Source organism: Pongo pygmaeus, chromosome 2 (assembly GCF_028885625.2).
Source record: "Pongo pygmaeus isolate AG05252 chromosome 2, NHGRI_mPonPyg2-v2.0_pri, whole genome shotgun sequence".
Taxonomy (NCBI): Eukaryota; Metazoa; Chordata; class Mammalia; order Primates; family Hominidae; genus Pongo; species Pongo pygmaeus.
This window is the reverse complement of record NC_085930.1, coordinates 101,887,910-101,907,380: the sequence shown is the minus strand read 5'-3', so window position 1 is coordinate 101,907,380 and position 19,471 is coordinate 101,887,910. Positions and strand designations below refer to the sequence as shown.

Genomic DNA, 19,471 nt, shown 5'->3' with positions numbered 1-19,471 from the left:
CCTGCAAGCATGTGTGTAAACACACACACACACACACACACACACATGTTATTGCTTTCCTAGGGCATGACCTTGGAGGGCCCTGAGCTCTTTATTCCCACTCCTCAGTTTTGCTCCCTTGCCTGCCATAATTTCTTTGCCTGTGAAGCCTGCTCTTCTCCAGGAGATAGGAGGGAAATTAGCTAATAGGATTGTGCTGGACCCAGGCTGCAGGATCAGCCACTGTACAGTTCTGCTGGTGGCCCTGGGGCGTGGGGGCTGACAGAGGGTCTCATGGTGGGGTGGAAGGGCCCCCTCAGTGGAGCCATGTGGAGGGTGATGGTTTAGAGGTCCTCTCTGCCCTTCCCTCTCCTGGCCTCCAGAAGGGCAGAGACCAAGTCTAACCCCTCACTATGATCCCTGGGTTTCCACAGGGCATGGCATGCTTGTTGAAGGAATAGATGAGAGTCCTGTGGTATGATGCCACAGGCAGGGGCCATAGGTGGGTTCCAGTAAGAAAATAGCTAGCTGTGTCCTGGTATCTGGGGCTGCATGGCTTGTCAGAGCTGCTGGTTCTTTTAGGCCTGATCTGGCACAGCCCCAGGAGGAAGGAGGTCTGAGGGCCTCCTTCCTTTGCCCAACTCTCACACCCATGCTTTGCTTCCCCAGGTGCCCCCTGATAAGTGCCGATGTGCCGTGGGCAGCATCCTGAGTGAAGGTGAGGAATCGCCCTCCCCTGAGCTTATCGACCTCTACCAGAAATTTGGCTTCAAGGTGTTCTCCTTCCCGGCACCCAGCCATGTGGTGACAGCCACCTTCCCCTACACCACCATCCTGTCCATCTGGCTGGCTACCCGCCGTGTCCATCCTGCCTTGGACACCTACATCAAGGTGAGGCACAGGCCTGGGGTGTGTGTGTTGGGGACAGCCAGGCCCCTTGGGTGGAGCTGAGGAGGACTGCCTAGAATGGGAGGAAGAAGTGGTTCTGGGAGAGCAGCACCCTGGGGCCCTCATGGAACAGGTACCTGTGGAGCTAGGAAGATGGGCAGAGGTTGTTGGCATCTCTTTCAGATGCCCAAGATCTTTTGGGAGCCGGAGCATATCCCAAGAGCATGGAGAGCTTGTTCATAAACCTGATCTGGTTAGTTTGGCTCTGGCTTTGACCAAATACATCCTTAGTGCTTATCCCACACTCCTGGCTCAGATGAATGGACAGGCCACTTTATTCTCATCCTGCTGGAGGCCTGCAAAGCGAGGACCTGAGGCTCCCAGTGTCTGGGCAGGCCCCAGGTAATCATGTATTGCCCGTGGCCCTGCCTGTGCATGGGCTTATACATCTGCTCCCAGAGGCCAGGGCTGGGGCAGCAGTGGCGGGCTCTGTTTCCTTTACTTCCTGACTTGGTTACTGGCAATGCTGGCAGCCCAACCTTCCTGGAGGAAGGAGAGCCAGTCACCAGGTCATCTGACGGGTTTCTGTGTCTATAGAAATTTTTTTAAAGCTTGCCCTGTTACACATCCCTCCTCCCCTAAACGTTTTGTAAACTTGGTTGCTAGGGAAATGACCCCAGTTTGGGCTTGAACATGATTGTTTGTTCATTCATTTAACTTGTATATATTGTCTGTGTGCCAGGCGCTATAATGGGCACAATGTGAATGAAACGTTGGTGCATGAAACAGACATTCACAGTGAGGTGGTGAAGATAGGTAATAAATATCAGACAAAAATAGGACATGTGCTAGAGAAGGAGAGGGTGAGAAAAGTCAGGGAACCAACTTGGACAGAATGGTCAGGGACAGCCTCTCAGAGGAGATAACCTCAAGGCAGAGTCCTAGAAGAGCCTTTAGAGAGGAGATAAGAACTTCTAGGCAGAGCTTTGGTCTAAATGCAGCAGGAAGTCACTGCAGTGTTCCAACCAAGAAAATAACACAGTTGGAGCCACGTCTGTACAAGATGAGCTGTCCCATCTCTGGGCAGGGTGGGACTGGACCACAGATCTGGGACCAGGTGGAGATGCTTAGGCCTGGGGCTAAGGAATTAGCCTAGGAGGCTGTCATGAATCCCAGTGTGAGTGGTGGCAGCTTGGGCAGGCCCAGCAGCTATAGAGCTGTGGACAAGGATGGAGATTTACAATCACTTTTGGGATAGAACTGATGGACTTTGGGTGGATTCCCTGTTGTGGAAGGAGAGGCAGTGAGGGAGTCACAGAGGGCTCTGCTCCCCTCTGGCCTGGGCAGGTGGGCAAGTGTGTAGTAATGCTTTTCACTGACATGTGGGGAACTGAGGGAGGTTTTGGGGGGAAGGTAGCTATTTGGGCTATGTCAGGGGAGCTGCCTGAGATACATCTAAGTTGGGGGGATGTGGAGTCAGCAATGGTATGTGTGGCCTGGAGTTGAGGAAAGGCTGGGCTGGTGGATATATTTGGGGACATCAGCCTGTTGGCAGTATTTGACCTGGGAGGCTGCCCTGTGCCTCCCTGCCTCTGTGGGGCCAGGTAGGCAGTGGACAGCCTGTGGCAGCAAAGGCGCAGAGGGCGTGGCCAGTGTGGCAGGGGTCAGGGAACAGGACAAGAGAGTCAGTGGGAGTGAGAGCCTGGTACACTTGGAGGATCCTTGCAACTTTGTTCACCAAAGCAGCTTGGGGAAAGGGACACCGCGTTGATGATGGAAATGGGAGCTCAGATGTCCCTGGAGTCTGGTGTTGGGGCTGAGGAATGAATAAATGAGGCCCTGGGTGACCAGCTGTGTGCTTGGTGGTCAAAGGCAGGTTTGAAGAATCAGGAGTGAGAAGACCTGGAAAGGGGAGGGCTATCACGGTGGTAGGGCAGGGGCACAGGGAGAATAGAGGGGAGTTTCCTTTGTGAGCTGGAGGGTGGTGGCCAGAAGGGCTGTGGGGCAGGGTGTGCTTGCCTGGCTGCGGTTGGGCTGGAGGTGGGGGCGAGCTGGCTGGTGGTGTGTACAGGAAGGAAGATACCAGTGCCCTATGCCTGCTTAGTGTGCCGCCTCTGGGGAGTCCCACCCCATTTCATTCAAGGAAGGCCTCTCCAGTCCTATCAGTGCCATCCTCAACCTCATGGGCCCATCTGGAGGGGCACCCCTGGGAAGAGACTTCTTGGGTTCCAGACCTCAGAACAGGACATGTGGCATGTGGTGTGGTGGCAAGCAACTCAGCCACCAAAGCCTTTTCCTAGCTTCAGGGGTTTATTTTTAGACACCTTTGTCCAAATTTCCCGGCCCCTGACAGCTTCACAAGTTGCCTGGTTTTGACGTCACCTCTTTGATGAAAGCCCTTCCTCCTTCCTCCCCGCTCCCATGGGAGCCTGTCAGCTGTGCTCCTGGAGTGGGGGTTGAGACAAGGAAGCCAGTGATATGGGGGAGAGCAAGGGGCTTCTCCCAGAGACATCTGTGAGGCATGCTTGTGTGGGCTTGGCCATCAGCGGGGAGAGTAAGATAGAGGCCGGCTGCCCACAGAAGAGGCATGGCCCAAGGTCCTGGGCTTGTTTTGGCAGCAGGGTGTGGGGGTTGCCTCTGCCCCTGTGTTTAGCCTGACCTTGCGTCTTGGGGAACAAAGCCAGGGGAGAGATGAGGAAGGGGCTAGTAGCTCTGTTTGCTGGTCACAGCCTGCAGTGGACAGGGGTGGCCCTGTGCCTCTCTCAGCCCAGGAGACAGCAAGGAGAGAGTATAAGGCTCCCTTCCATCCCTGCCTTCATCTCCCCTGCCCTGAGGTCAGAGAAAGGAGATTACTAATGAGACTAGGTGCTTCTGACTCTTCTAGCACCGACAGCTTTTAACTGTGTGTGCGTGCGCGTGTGTACACCCTTCTTTTTCTCTCTGGATCTGGGACTGCTGTGAAGGCTCTTCAAATGGAATGACAGCAGCCGTCAGCTTTCTGCTTTGGCAGGGGTGAGGGAGGCCAGGAGCCCTGCTGCCAGGAGTTGCGGGGGGAGGACTTGGCAGGCTCACCAGCCTCTCCAGAGGCTGGTGAGGGGCAGGGGTGAATGGATCTTAGCTTTGGGTTTGGGAGGTGGAGAGCAGCTGCTATCCTGGGAGTTGCAGATGTGCCTGAGTCTGGAACAGGATTGGTCTCGTAGGACAGAGGGACCTGAAGTTCACGGCGAGAGGCCCAAGGAGAAGCACTTGTCAGGACTCTCGGGATTCTGGAAGGGATGGCTGATCTCAGCTTTCCTGGTTTGCATGGCAGCCTCTGGCTCTCTGGCTAGCCTTCCCCAGCTTGGCAGCCTGGCAAACTGCTATAGAAGCTGGAACTCTGCCTTTCTCCGTATAAACTGCTAAGGGCCCCCAGGCTGAACACTCATTCCCCAGGAATCCATGGGTACTGTGTGACCATCACTCCATATGGAAGATGCCTCAGCTTTGTCAGGCTGCTCCGCTGGAGTCCAAGGAGGTAGCCTGTAGTACAGGAGGAGACCACTCCCCAAGTCCCAGGAAGGGGGTGTCTTCTAGAAGCTGCAGGATGGAACAGAGCTTGCTTGAAATTGCAAACCTGCAGAGGAGAGATGGGGCCCAGATGTGAGCCCAGAGCAATGGGCAGAGGCTCCCAAATTCACCACAGTCTTAATGAGTGTCCAGGGAAGGCTTCGGACACATGGAACAGACCAGGACTGAGGGATGGGCCTGGGAATTCAATGTGTGGGATTGTGTGTGTAAGGTCTCTAGTGCAGTTTGCTCATATCTGTCTGTGGCACTTGGTGAGGAAGGCCATTGAGAGTGTTTGACTGGCACAGCCAAGCCCCCATGCCTGACTTCTCTCCCAGACCTGTCCAGAATCTTTTTCAAAAGTGCCCTTCCCCATGGTCTCTGATTTCAGGGAGTTTTTAGTGGAGGGTTTTGTAAAATGATTTGAGCTTCCTTTCCCAAGTTTAGGGTGTTACAGGGCATTGTTCATGTAGTGGCTGATTGGCTGGGGAGTGCAGGTGGCCCTGGAGGTCAGACTAATGTCTGACTATCCACCATCAATTTGGAGAAAAGCGTGTGGGGAGGGGTCACCGAGGGAATATAGTGAACCTGTGAGGGGAACCTTGGTGGCCGAATTCTGGGACAGCTGGGTTGACTGGGACTGTCTTACCAGGGGCTTAAAGGGGATAAGGCCAAGTGTGGTGGCTCATGCCTGTAATCCCAACACTTTGGGAGCCTGAGGCGGGAGGATCACTTGAGCCCAGGAGTTGCATACCAGCCTGGGCAACATAAGTGAGACCCTGCCTCTAAAAAAAAAACCAGAAAAAAAAATTAGCCAGGCATTTGTAGTCCCAGCTACTCAGGAGGCTGAGGTGGGAGGATCGCTTGAGCCTGGGAGGTCAAGGCTGCAGTGAACCATGATTGTGCCTCTGAACTCTATCCTGGGTGACAGAGTGAGACTCTCTCTCAAAAATAAATAAATAAATAAATAAAGGGGGCATGGTGGCTCACACCTGTAATCCCAGCACTTTGGGAGGCTGAGGCAGGTAGATTACTCCAGCTCAGGAGTTTGAGACCAGCCTGGACAACATGGTGAAACCTCGTCTCTACAGAAAAAAAATACAAAAAAATTAGCTGGGCATGGTGGCGTGCACCTGTGATCTCAGCTACTCGGGAGACTGAGACAGGAGAATTGCTTGAGCTCAAGAGACAGGTTGCAGGGAGCCAAGATCACGCCATTGCACATCAGCTTGGGTAACAGGAGTGAAACCCATCTCAAAAAAATAAAAGTAAAAACATTAAAAAAAAAAAAAAGGAAGGAAGGAAGTAAAAGTAAGGAAGTAAAGTAAGAAAGTAAGGCAAAGACCCCAGACCATAGTTCTCAGACTGCTCTGGCTGTGCTGAGGTGTCCTGTGGCGATCAGCCTGGGGTGGGAGCTGTACTCAGACCCTTTCCTGCCTCACCTGGAGTAGTTCTGCCTGTGAGTTTTACAGCCCAGGTGTCTTGAGCTTTTGTTTGGAAGGGAGCTTCTGAGGCTCAGCTGGTTTGAAAACCTCTGTCCTAAGAGAGGGGCAACACTGGTCAGATGCCACCTCCAGTCCCGCCCACTACATGTCTGTTCTCGATCCTGAGGATGCTGTAACTGCAGTGTGAGTGGAGCTGGGAGGCACCAGGGCCCAGCCCTTGTGCAGGTAGGGCAGGGGCTCCAAAGAGAGGCACTTGTCTTGAGGGGAGTGTGACTGATTGGAAGCTGGACCTGGAGGGACCCTGGGGAGCTGCAGGTTGGAGTTCTCCTGGGGTGGTGGTGACTGAACTCCTGAAGGGTGGGTGGTAGCATTATGGGGCAGCCAGCTTGGAACTAAGGCCTATGGGCCCCAGCAGCGTGCCTGTGGAAGTGGGTCAGCCTGTTGAGCAGTGGCTGTGAGGAAGCTGGAAACAGCCTGGCCACAGCCTGTGTTCTGTCCAGTGGGCACAGAACCCCTTGTGTTTGTTTCCCCTTAGTCTGCCTCAGTGACCCTGAGGGAGTCAGTGGGTGGGTCTGAGTCCACACTGGGGCCAAACACCAGTGCAGAGCAACAAGGCCTCGGCAGGGAAAATACAGGTGAGGACGCCACATGTGGTGGCTCACGCCTGTAATCCCCACACTTTAGGATGCTGAGGTGGGTGGATCACCTAAGTCAGGAGTTTGAGACCAGCTTGGCCAACACAGTGAAACCCCATCTTTACTAAAAGTATAAAAATCAGCTGGGCTTGGTGGCACACACCTGTAATCTCAGCTACTCAGGAGGCTGAGGCACGAAAATTGCTTGAACCCGGGAGGCAGAGGTTGCAGTGAGCTGAGATCATGACACTGATCTGCAGCCTGGGTGACAGAGCAAGACTCCGTCTCAAAAAAAAAAGCAAGTGAGGGAGCCCCAGCAGGAATGTGAAATCTGTGGTCATTTCCCTCTTCCTGCCTGTCACCTTTGCCAAGCTAACGTGAGAAGCTTCCAAACTTTATTTTTAACAAGGGAGGCCCTCTTGGCATCTCAGCTCAGTCACTTCTTCAGCAGTTATTTACTGAGGTCTCTTGTGTGTGTCATTGTTCCGCGCATGGAGGAACCAGCTACGAGGCTCACAGAGTCCTAATGAAAGCCAGCATCCCCATTGTTTTACAGATGGGGAGGCAGAGGCCTAGGGAAGGAAGGTGCCCTAAGGTCAAGGGATGGAGCGGTAGCTGAGTCCAGACTGGGTCCCTTAGGCTAAGGATCGTTCTGATGGCTACATGCCTTTTGCCACTCTGTCCTGTACATAAGTGGGGCTGGAACCAAGAGGCTGAGGACTTGTCATCAATTTGGGATATGCTCAGGATGGTGCCCCAGGGTGGGCTTTCTTTTCTTCTTTCTCCAACCCTGGTAGTCACAGTTGGGGGCTGAGGCTTCAGGTCTAGGAGACTGCTGGGGGAGCCGAGGCAAAGCACAGAAAGAGGCTGTGTACCCACTTGCCCAGCAGGCACTCATTAAGGCAGGCCTTGGCAACTGCTCTGGGCACAGGAAGCAGCTGCTGCAGCCCTCTTATCGGGCCTCATGTCCATACCCTCAGTGAAGCAGAGGCGGTTCTATTCCCAGGCTTCCCTCCCTGGATCTCAAGGGCTGGTTCACCTGCTGGCGCTGCCACCTGCTGAGTGGCCTGCTCTGGCACAGGGAGGAGGGAACTTTTGGCAGCATCAGGACCTGGAGCTGAGTGACAATCCTCCAGCACTCTTTCCTCCTCCATCTCCTCCAGCCACAGAGCCTAGCCATGCCTGGGTGTGGAGAGGGGAGGGATAGATTCGCTGGGAAAGGCAAAACAACCCTTGTGCGGTGGTGGCATTTGGGCTGCACCTATAAGGTTGGCAGTGTTCCCCAGGTGGGAAGGCAGGTCAGGCAGAGATACTGGCTTGGTGGCAGTCAAGGCTTGTGTATCCAGTGAGGCTGGAGTACAGGAGAGGAGCAAGAGTTTGGGCCTAAGAGATATAGGCTGGGTCCTGCAGGCACTAGGGAGACACTGGTGGCGTCTGAGCAGATGAGTGACAGTATCCAGGCTGGGATTCAGATCAAGTCTCTTGAGTACCTGGGAGATGGGGAGGAAGAGCCAGAGGCCACAGCCAAATTCTGCACGAAGATAATTCAAGTTAGCTGAAAGTAGCAGTGACTTTTCATTCCCAGATGTCCCCAAGCCAAGAGGCGATCCGCCCACCACACCACGACTTGGCTTCCCTGGCTCCCCTTAGGGAGCTACCCTTGGGTGTTGAGGTGTTGGGGGCCAGGCCTCTCCCCTTTGTTGGCCTAGGCACTGGAACCTGCCCTTAGCCTCTCTGGCTTTACCCCACCTCCCTCCCTTCCCCCAGGAATGAAAGCACAAAGCCAGCCTTTGCTAGGGCGGCGTGGGAGCCACCACTCTCAAAATACCAGCTCGGATATTGTAGCTTGGCAGCCCTGCAGGACCCTGGGGGCTGAAGCTTGTCTGGATGGTGCTGTGGGGTTGGGCTGTCACCAATCCAGAGGGAGCCTTCTTCCCCAGGCAGATGGAATTTACTTACCAAAGAAGAATTCTGTTGCTCTTCTCCAGGAAGCTCGAGATTGGAATTAGGGAGGGGAAAAAGATTCCAAGGAGAGAACTCGCAGTGCACCCCCTCTCCCCCAAGCAGAACAACTTCTTCAGCTGAGCCCTCAGATGAGGAGAGGCTAGCTGTCTAGTTATGCAGGTGGGAAGGAAAGGACTTCCCTGAGGAGTGGAGCAGAGGTCAGAGGTACCAGTTGGAGATGAGAAATTCAGGGCCTTCTCCTTCTCTCCCTCTCTTCTGTCCCCTGTCTCCTCTCCATCCCTACTTGCCCACTTGTCCTTCCCCTCTGGCAATTCCTGACTCCTCTGGCTCTCAGGTGCTTGGCTTCCCAGCTCCATCTGTACGAGCAGCCTTCCTGCTGCTGGATAATCATCAGCAACCAGTTTGTCAGCTTGTGAGCAGGACAGGGCTCAAGGTCCTTGACTACACAGACAAGCTGCTAAGAATGCTGGATCTTGGAGAGGGGGTGGGCTGTGGAGCCTGCGATGGTAGAGCCATCATCTGGAAGGCTGTGGCTCTCCTCCCAGATTTGCAAGGGAGAGCAATGGGATCAGGGCTGACTCACCCAGTGCTCTAGCTGAGCTCTCCTTGGGGTACTCACTCCCATACTCCCCAACCCTCTGGTCTGGCCACACAACGGCCCAGGCCCAAGAAGGCCAGAGCAGGGCTGAACCAGGGTTGTATCTTGGCCCTCTGGGCCTAGAGAAAGGTAAGGCTGGTTATGGATGCAGGATTAGGGCCTCCCAGTCCATCTGGGCACTAAGGTGCTTAAGAGCCTCTGTCCCGTGTGCCTGCTTAGAGGGAAACATTGTTTCCCCACCCCTCAATACCCCAGCCTGCCCTGGTGCTTGACTGCTGCCTGGGCCCTCCTCCACGGGCCGCCCAGGAAGCCAGGGCCTGCGTCGTGCCAGGGAGATGAATAGAGGTGTAAATTGTGTGGCGAGCTGCCGGCTCTGAGGTGAAAATGAAAAGTCTTCAGGCAGTGGCGGCAGCAGGCGCAGCAGGCTGGGGTGCCAGGCACAGCACACCGTCTCCCGCCCCATTCTCCCTCACACCTTCCTACTTCTGCAGTCTTCCCCAGGTTCCCGCCCAGGCCTGGACCTGCCTGCCTGGCTCCTCTGCCATTGCCTGCCTTTCAGCCGGTGGCTCCCAGGCTGGCCCTGGGCTCGACCTAACCCCAAGAGGGCCATTATATCTCGTTTCCATTATGTTTTTTTTTTTTTGAGACAGAATCTCATTCTGTCACACAGGCTGGAGTGCGGTGGCATGATCGCGGCTCACTGCAACCTCTGCCTCCCGGATTCAAGCAATTCTTCTGCCTCAGCCTCCCAAGTAGCTGGGACTGCAAGCATCTGCCACCACGCCCAGCTAATTTTTGTATTTTTAGTAGAGATGGGGTTTCACCATGTCGGCCAGGCTGGTCTCGAACTCCTGACCCCAGGTGATCTGCCCACCTTGGCCTCCCAAAGTGGTGGGATTACAGGTGTGAGCCACTATGCCCGGCCTCCATTATGTTTTCTCCTTGGCTGATCTGTTGCACAGAAAAATGGGCTGTGCTTGAGTTACCTTTGTGACTTAATGTTTGTGGTAGTCCCTCCATTGATTCTTTTTGGGTTTTCTGAGTATAGTTTTCTTACTGTCACATAATGGTGTTTTTATTCATCCTTTCCAATTCTCACTTCTTTTGAGATCATCTATTCTAATCCCCTTCCTTCCTTCCTTCCTTCCTACCTTCCTTCCTTCCTTCCTTCCTTCCTTCCCTCCTTCCTTCCCTCCCTCCTTCCCTCCCTCCTTCCCTCCCTCCTTCCCTCCCTCCTTCCCTCCCTCCTTCCCTCCTTCCCTCCTTCCTTCCTTCCTCTCTGTTGCCCAGGCTGGAGTGCAGTGGCGCGATCTTGGCTCACTGCACCTCCGTCTCCTGCGTTCAAGCAATTCTCCTGCCTCAGCCTCCTGAGTAGCTGGGATTACAGGCACCTGTCACCACACCTGGCTAATTTTTGTATTTTTAGTAGAGACGAGGTTTCACCATGTTGGCCAGGCTGGTCTGAAACTCCTGACCTCAAGTAATCCACCCACCTTGGCCCTCCAAAGTGCTAGGATTACAGGCGTGAACCACCGCGCCTGGCCAAAGAGGGAAAGAGGGAGGGAGCGATAGGCCAAAAGCCTACAGCACCCGGTATTCCCAGGCAGTCTCCCATCCAAGTACTAACTAGACCCGACCTTGCTTAGCTTCTGAGATCAGACAAGATCAGGCACAGTCAGGGTGGTATGACTGTAGACTCTTTGTTTCATACTTGGGCAAATTGAGGGCCAGAGGGAAGCTACCCATTTGTCTAGCCAAGCCAATGCCCTGGGCTCCTGCCTGGGGTGCTCTCTGCCACTTTCCACTTCCTCTTTTCCCTCCCTGGCCATCCTGTCTTACTCCCTGTCTCCTTTGCCTGCCATTTTCAGAGCTTTGGGCTCTGCTGGTGTGAGGGGAGAGTAGAGAGGGGGGAGGGTGCTCACCAGCCCTTCTGCAGGCTCTCCCTGCTGGTGTGGCAAGGCCCCAGAGGACCAACAGACAGGTCTGGCTTCTGGGCCAAAGGCTTTGGGGCAGCCTGGTGGGGGTGAGAGGAAAGTTTCCGGGCAGAATAATAACGTGCTGCCTTCTAGCTGTAGCCTCTTGCTATACCTCCCCAAAGCATGCACATGCCATGAAGACCAGCTGCCTGAGGGGCCTCCAGGATTTGAGCCCCCACTTGCAGGGACTGCTGTGTGCAGGCAGGTGCATGTCAGTGTCTGTAATTAAAAATTACAGACTTCACCCAGCGAGGAGACGCCACTACCTTGGGTGGGATGCAACAGCCGCTTGCTGGCTGTGCAGCTGCCTGGGTGTCCAGCCTGGTACAGAAGGATAGATAGGACTGGGTAGCTCAGGGTAAACAGTAAGGCAAGGCCCAGGGCCCCTCAGCCAGACCTCATCCCTTTCTGGGCCTAGAGCTTATGTAGGAGATGTGACCCCATCTTTGGCCCACACATTGCCTCCTTCTTTTGGGCATTTGCAGCCACCTAGTTCTAAGCAAACCTCCAGCCTCTGGGTAGCCTGGGAGTGGGACCCATCATCAGCCTTCATCCTGGGCCTGACCTCTTCTGTCTTCTATTTGCTCCCAACCCCTAGCTGAAGCCAGGGCACAGGGTGATGTCCTGAATACAAAGCACTAAATGAGGATAGTTCAGGTCCTCTCTCTTACCTCTTTTCTTTCTCTCCCATAATTCAGAAAGACCTGCTGGGGAGGTACTGTGGGTCCCGTGGGGGAAAGCTTGGCCTGGTGTATCAGTCTTGCCCTGTTGTGGGAGCCCTGAGCTGAATGGGGTAAATGCCTATACCCTGTCCAGGAGATGAATTCAGGCTGAAGTGAGGTGGGAGTGTGTGGTGTGTCCCCAAGGTAGCTGAGGCAGTGGCACTGTGGCAGCCTGTGTGAGGTGGGTGAGCTGCTCCTTCCCTTTTTTGCCAACACTCCTGAGTGGGTGAGCAGGTGTTGGTGTAGGGTGGGGAGGTGGTGGGGAAGTGCTGGTGTCTGGGGTCTCTTAGAAATTCCTGCATCATGGGTGGTGTCCCTAGTCCCCATCTTGTTTCTGCATGTGGAAGACCCAGGTGGGAGGGAAGGCCCGGAGGTGTGTCTGAGGGACTGGAACTCTGAATCCAGTTTCTGGCAGTCCCTGGGGGCAACTTGGCATGATTCACTGACTTTTGCCTGTTAGGTGGAGAGGAATGTGAACATCTGCAACTCTCCCACCTTGGAAAGAGGCTTTATAGTCTCCTTGGGTCTGTATGTGGGAGTGAGCTGCTCTGGGCTGTGGGTTTGTTAGATGGCCAGTGGTGTCAGTGGCAGAGCATATTCTCATGTCCTGGCAATGCTTCCACACACTTCTGGCTGTCTGAGCTGTGGAAGGGGGTGTGCCAGGGCTAGGAGGACCCCAGACCCACCACGGCTCTTCACCATTGGAAGCAGCCCAGTGTGACCTTGAGCTAGTGTCCTTGGCCACTGGCAGTCTGCTCTCCAAGGGCTCCCTGGGGCTAACTGAGGGAGAGGCAGCTGGCCTCGCCTTCCTCCAATGATTTTCCAATATTTACTGGCTCATTGACATATTGCCTGGGCCATGGCTCCTACTGTGCAGCAAGGACCTGAGAGCCAGCCCATGGTCACCCTGTCTTCCCTCCGAGGTTGCACCTGGCTGGGAGGGAAAGGGCTTGTCCTCTCTGCCTGATCACTCAGGGGCAGAGCATATAGCTCGTCCTGCCCTTCACCCTCCATCCCCAGCCCCCACTAGACTCATTCTTGCTCAGTGGGCAGAGCATGGAAGGGAGAGCAGTCTCCCAGGAAGGGCCGGGGGCAACTACAAGCCCCTTCTCTGCCTGTGGGCCTGGCTTAGAAGTTTGCTCCTTTGCCTTCTTCCTGTCCCTTCTCTGCCCAAGTCTGAATTTTGGTAGGACCTGGTGCATATGCTATAATGATTTGGGGCTGAACAGTCAATGGCATTTTAATTGGCTCCATGCCTCCCTCCAGTAGGGAGGACCAGGGCCCCCAGGTAACAGCGGGTAGGACCAGGCTAGTTTTGGGCCTGAGGCTGCCCCTCCAGGGTTCTGGGAGCAGGCTCTGGGACCTGGTGCTCCCTGTGTGGGATGCTGTGAGGAGGGAGAGCTGGGCAGAGAAGGAAGAGCTGTGTGGCAGGGCCACAGTTTTCTCTCCATCCTCTGTCTCCCTTGTTCCTCTGTTCTCCCCGATGGCTTTGAGATGAAGGCGATGGCAAGGATGGAGGATGCAGTTTCCATGGCAACGGGGCTGTCCACAGCCAGGCAACTTCAGAGCTGGGCTCTCCGGAGGAGGCAGATGCGCAGAACAGCCGCAGAGCTGCCTCCCGCCTGCCAACGAGGGGGCTGGCAGAGCAGGTGGCACAGGGTGGCAGCCTGGTGCTGCCCAGCCTAGGGGAGAGGGTGGAAAGAGCAGTACTCCCTCTTATCATCTTGATACGGCCAAGTTCCTCCAGAACGGAAGCTAGGGAGGTGGCTTGAGTGTTGAGAGGTGTTGGGGTAGGGTCCCCATTGTCCCTGGAATCTCTGGGTGGACACGGGCTCTGGCCTCTGGGATCTTCCCCCAAAAGCCAAATGTCTGCTGCTCTTGTGATGGCCACTCAGCTACTACCCTTTGGATCCTTTGTCCAGAGTGTGAGGATGTTGGTGAAGGCCACGCCCTGACTAGATTCAGGAATCCTTTTCTTCCATCTAGCTACCGGGGAAGGACCTGGACCTTCTTCAGGGGCCTCCCTGCCCCTGGCCTCAGTGACCTGGACCAGTTTGCTGAGTTGGGTTCAGGTTTGGCAGATGCCTGCCTCCAAGTGCTGGCATTGGAGGGGCCCCAGAGCCTGACAGCTCCTGCTTCCTGACACTGTGATCTTGTTTAGCCTCCTCCTGGAGACCAAGGCTGGAGTGGGTATGTGAGTGGGTAGAGAAGCAAAGACAGCCATCTGTATGTTTAGAAATGGGAGGTGTCAGGGGCATGGACTCTTGAGATGGAGGAAGCCCCGAGGGCACCCAGGTTGGCAAAGATTTGACTCCAGCTATTAAAAAATAATGACTTTCCTTCACTGACCTTGGAAGCATCAGGGCTAGGGTGTTCTACTTTGCTGTTGAGCACATGGAGACTTAGGATGGAAGGCTTTGCCTGGATCACCCATGGAGTCAGAGGCTGAGCCGCAACCAGACCTGGGCCAGGCCATCCACCTCCCACGTGGCCTCCTAGATGCACCCTCCCTTCAGCTGGCTGCTGAGGGTCCTAGCTAGATAAACCTTTCAGGCTCACTCCCCTTTCCCTTTATCATCCGTGGGCTTGCTTTTAACCCTTCTTTGCTTGCTTGCTTGCTTTAGTTGAGGGAGGTTCCTCAACCCTAGGGTTGGCCAGGCAGGCGGACAAGTGGAGTCTTGGAGTGGCTTCTCCCTGCCAGGCAATAAGTCTCTCATTACTGCTAAGTGGAAGGCTCATTTCAGAGCTCATGGTGAGAGCAGGGCGAGTGCTATAAATAGTCGTGTTGTGAAGGTTGGCAGGTGAGCAGTGACAGGGCAGGGGCCTTGCAGTCATCTTAGTGGGTGTTTGTGCTCCATCGCAGGAAAGGGGGGTGGGCAGGCTCTGAGCAAGAGGCACTTGACCCCTGTTCTGGCTGTCCCTGCCTGCCTCAGGGTGGCTCTGGCATGTCTGTGCCCCTCCATACACATTGGGGGATGGGGAGCACTGGATTCTGTGTCTAGGCAGAGGGAGGTAGAGTGCCTTTTGGCCCAAAAGGTGGTACATCAGCCCACTGGATAATGTCCCATGCTAGATCTACTTGTCCTACCTGACCTTCCAGTCCAGGGTCTCCCTCTTCCCCATCAGCTAAAACCTGAGTTTACCTGTGAAGGAGGTATGGGAACCATACCTGATAGTCTCAGAGGTTGACATAGCTCTAAACTAGCAGGAGAATGAATGGGAGTGGAAGTGGTGTTTAGCTGGCCTTTATCCCTCTTCAGGGTCTATAGTAGCATGTCTGCAAGAGCAGGGGCTGGAGGCCTAAGGACTGGGGGTGCTGGTTTTCTGATATCTGCGGGTCAGTCAGCATTGTCCAGGGTGGAGAGGAGGTCAGGGCCGGGGGGTCCTGGGATGGAAAGTCTGGCAGGTGAGACCTTGGCTTGGGCACATGGGGTCCCTATCCTGGAGTGGTCCAGGGGTGCCAAGCTTCATGGCTCTGTGAGACCAGTGCCTTCTGGAACAGCTTTTTGGTCTCAGATGTACACATAGGAGAGCAGTGCCAGGCTCCTGGGTTCTTTTACCACCTGCCCTAGGGTGTCGTCCTGGGTCTTCAGACTATTTATTGCACTCTGGACTATGGGGCCCTGCTGTTAGGGTAATCTATGTGTGCCTCCCTCAGCAGGGCTTTGGAACTTGGAAGAGGTTGAGAGGCAGAGCCAGCCCCGGGGACGGAATAGGTAATAGACAGTTCTGGGGGTCACCCAGGGACAAGTGAGTCAGGACCCCTGTAGGGTTCATTCTACCTTTTGCCACTCTCTAACTAGGAGCGGAAGCTGTGTGCCTATCCTCGGCTGGAGATCTACCAGGAAGACCAGATCCATTTCATGTGCCCACTGGCACGGCAGGGAGACTTCTATGTGCCTGAGGTGAAGGAGACAGAGCGGAAATGGCGGGGGCTTGTGGAGGCCATTGACACCCAGGTGGATGGCACAGGTACAGAAGGTGGGGTATGAGGATGGGGCCCTCCTGGAGCTCCTCTCTTCTGGACTCCAGGGGCTTGGTTGAGGAGGCTCCTCCCTCTCTGGGTTGGCACTGTGGGTGTCAGGCTATGCTTGGCAGAGGGAGGAAGGAGACCCACCTCCCTGAGGACCCACATGTGGAGTTGCCTGTTCCCAGACACATGGGTCTACATAGATCTGGATTCACACACATTACCTCCTGGCAACACAGATACAAAGACCCTGCCTGGATTCCCTCCAGATGCAGCAGGAGTACCCTTGGAAACAAAGATCACAGACAGCTCGATGTTCATGGGATGGGGCTGAGGCTGCTCAGGAAAGGAGTCCCTTGGGTGGGGCTCAGCAGGAAGTGAGATGGGCATAGATCTGGAAGGTAAGGAGGGGAGCAAAGTGTTCTCTTGTCCCTCAGTACGGGCCCCACCCAGAGCCAGCTGCTTTCTCCCTGCCAGGGAACAACCAGGGAGCATGCAGAGGGGATCCAGGAGATCAGTCCCCTGTACCTTTCTCCAGGGCCAGCCCACACTCCGGCTGGCAGCCTCAAGGCCCCAGGTCCAGGCTGGAAGACTGCTTGCCTGTCCATCCCTCTGCAATGATCTCTGTGACCCCGGGCTGTCTCAGGCACAAGGGGGTCTGCTGGGTTACATCCCAGATGGTCCCAGGGGGCCTTATCCTTGGCCAACCTGGTGGAGTTTGTGACTTCTAGGAGTGGTACAGGGCTGTGGGGAGAGGAACTGTCCCTCCTCCCCTCCTTCTTTAGCAGATGCTCTGCCCATCCAGTCTTCAACAGCCAAGGTCACCCTAGGGAGACATGTGTCAGCTAGGGCTGGGCAGGAGGGTATTGGGAGCAGTCTCTACTCCCTAGGGGCCTGTGTCCAACACAGTTAACTTCATCTGCCACTTAATTACCTCCATGGGGTACAGCTCCCTTCTGCCTGGTAGTGCCTGGCAGACACTCTTCAGTGCCCCTACTGTGGGCACAGGACATGGCACAAGGTCAGCAGGCCCAGGCAGCCTCCAGGGCAGGAAGACAGAGTGCCTTCACTTTACTGTGACCTCCCTCTGCTGCCTGCCTCCCCCTCCGTGACCCACCCACCCAGCTTCCTTCCCTCCCAAACAGTGCCTGCCAGGGGCATTGAAGGACTGCTTGGCACCCACTACAGCTGGCTGCAGCGGCAGCTCCTACATTCCCCAGCTCCTCAGCCTGTTTTCCTCCCCTCCAGCCCACCCACCCACTTCCTGGTGTTGGGGCCAAGGGGTCTGCCCACCTCTCACAGGGCCTGTCCTGACACCCCAGGGGGATTCGGTGTTTGCCCGCCAGGTGCATGCCACTGACACAGCATTTGGTGGTGGGTGCATGCAGGGTGTCTGACTGCCCAAGGCTTGGCCTGTCCCTGCCCGCCTCCCTGTTGTGGCCCTAGCTTGGGCTGGGAGGTGAAAGGGGGTGATTAGCTGCCTTGTGCCTGTTATTACATTGATGTATTATTTAGCTTCAGAGAGGCGATGAATATTTGATCGTCTTGCACTGGCTGTGGGCAGAGTGAGAGGGAGGGATTTGGGTGAAGGGGGTGGGCTTCAAGTCCCCTGCCCCAGTAGTTGTGGGGATTTAGGTAGGGCCCTGCCTTGCCTGGTATCTTCTCCCCAGTGATGCAGGCATGGGACTCTGGGACCTCCTCCTGTGTAGATCTTGGTGGGGGTATAGGGATGCTACTTCCCTGTATTGCACTCTTTTTTTTTTTTTCTTCTGTGGCAAGGTCTGGCTCTATCGCCCAGGCTGGAGTGGTGCAGTGGCAAGATCTCGGCTCACTGTAACCTTTCCCTCCCAGGCTTAAGCTGTCCTCCCACCTCGGCCTCCTGAGTAGCTGGGACAACAGGCTTGGCTAATTTTTGTATTTTTTATAGAGATGGTGTTTTGCCATATTGCCCAGGCTGGCCTTGAACTTGTTAGCTCAAGTGATCCTGCCTCAGCCTCCCAAAGTGTTGGGATTCTAGGCATGAGCCACCATGCCCAGCTGGATTCCTTTTTTTCATTTGTTTGTTTTTTAAGACAGAGTTTTCCTTTTTTGCCCAGGCTGGAGTGAAGTGGCATGATCTTGGCTCACTGCAACCTCCACCTCCTGGGTTCAAGCGATTCTCCTGCCTCAGCTTCCCGAGTAGCTGGGATTACAGGCGCTTGCCACCATGCCCGGCTAATTTTTGTATTTTTAGTAGAGATGGGGTTTTGCTATGTTGGCCAGGCTGGTCTGGAACTCCTGACCTCAGGTGATCCACCTGCCTCAGCCTCCCAAAGTGCTGGGATTACAGGCGTGAGCCACCGTGCCTGGCCTCCAGCTGAATTCCTTTGCTTGAAGTGTATATATGTCCCCAGGGGCTGTCTTCATCTCAGCTCGCTGTCCTGGCCTGAAGGAGGCACCCTAGGCTCCTTCCTCTGAACATTCCTAGCCTAGGAGCTGGGTGGTAGGAGGTAGCATGCTGGGAAGCAGGCACATTCCTGTACCTGGGGTCCCAAGAGAGCCATTGGGTGGGTGGGCAGACGGAACATACAGTTTAATAGGGCCAGGGAGAAACTGTCTCCCTTCTTTGCTCTTTTCAGCCCTGCGGCCCCTGGGGCACTGATCATTATTTAAGGAGCAGTGAGGGCCTGGCATCCTGTGTTCTGGTCAGAAGAAACTACCCAAAACTCAAAGCTCCCCCAGCTCCCCGACCACCTCATTCACAGGCCTCTGTCCTGGGAGCCACACCTGGGGCCTCAGCAAGAGGAGGGCCCTGGGCCAGCAGCCTGGGCTTCTAGGGCTCACCTCACCTCTGCCAGTAGCGCCCAGAGGGCATATTCTGGGGGCTGAGTGGGTGGTGGGGGTAGGGAGAGACCCCAAATTCCCCCACCTCCTAATTCTCCCACCCCCAACCTAGGACCCATTTGAGGCTCAAGGAAAGCCCCAGGCTGAGTCCAGGCACCAAGCAGACCCCAGCTGCACCTGGCTTGGCTCCATCACCATGGATACAGTGGCTGGGGAAGCTGGCCAACCCCTCACCTTCTGTGATGTTTGACAGCTGACCCTCTCCCCATCATACAGGAAGGGTAGCAGATCCCCCTTCTCCCAGTCTGGATTCCTGCACACAGCGAGCCTGAGCCATGTGTTCCTCCTTGCCACCCCAGCCTGCATTCAGTGCCTCTGATCCAGGGAGATGAACCAGAGGTTGCTCCTGGACAGGGCAGATGAAGGGGCTGCTTGCTTGGAGGATGTATTGGGGGTGGAAGGAGCAGGTTAGAAGGAGTTTGGGCCATCAACCTGGCTCAGCACTGGTTTGGGGCACCCCAACCACCAGCAGAGTGCTCTCATCATCCCCTTTTGCTATCTTGTGGCTCAGGAAGCACCAGTCGTTGGGGGTGGGGTGGGTAAGGGTTTCTCAGGGTCGACCCAGGCATAGGGAGAGAAAGCCCTTAACATGTTTCATCCCAGCACTCTTCTCCTTGCAGCTGGTTGAGTATTTCTCAGGCCTTCTCCATCCTCCTCGTACTTCAGCTCCCTCCTCAAGTGGGGACTTGGTGTGTACCAGAGGCAGGGTCCTGCTGACTCCCTGGATGCTCTTCCTGGGAGCCCTGCACGGGGGAGGGCTGCAGAAGGGCCTCCTGCTGCATTCTGCAGTCCTCATGCCCTGTGGGTGATGTTCTGTAGCTGGCCCTGGACACATCTCTTTCCAAGCTTGAAATGGGGGTGGGG

The 19,471-nt window shown here is 55.3% G+C and overlaps 1 protein-coding gene and 1 pseudogene across 2 annotated transcripts in view; one reads left to right on the top strand and one right to left on the bottom strand.

Moving 5' to 3' along the window:
• TEX264 (testis expressed 264, ER-phagy receptor) overlaps positions 1-19,471 on the top strand; it is a 33,005-nt gene that overhangs the window by 12,553 nt on the left and 981 nt on the right. For both annotated transcript variants that reach the window (XM_054479954.2, XM_054479956.2), the window contains exons 3-4: positions 649-870; positions 15,558-15,726. In XM_054479954.2, coding sequence (XP_054335929.1) covers positions 649-870; positions 15,558-15,726 — 391 coding nt within the window. The remainder of the gene's footprint in view (positions 1-648; positions 871-15,557; positions 15,727-19,471) is intronic.
• Positions 10,635-10,753, bottom strand: LOC129034392 (5S ribosomal RNA; annotated as a pseudogene).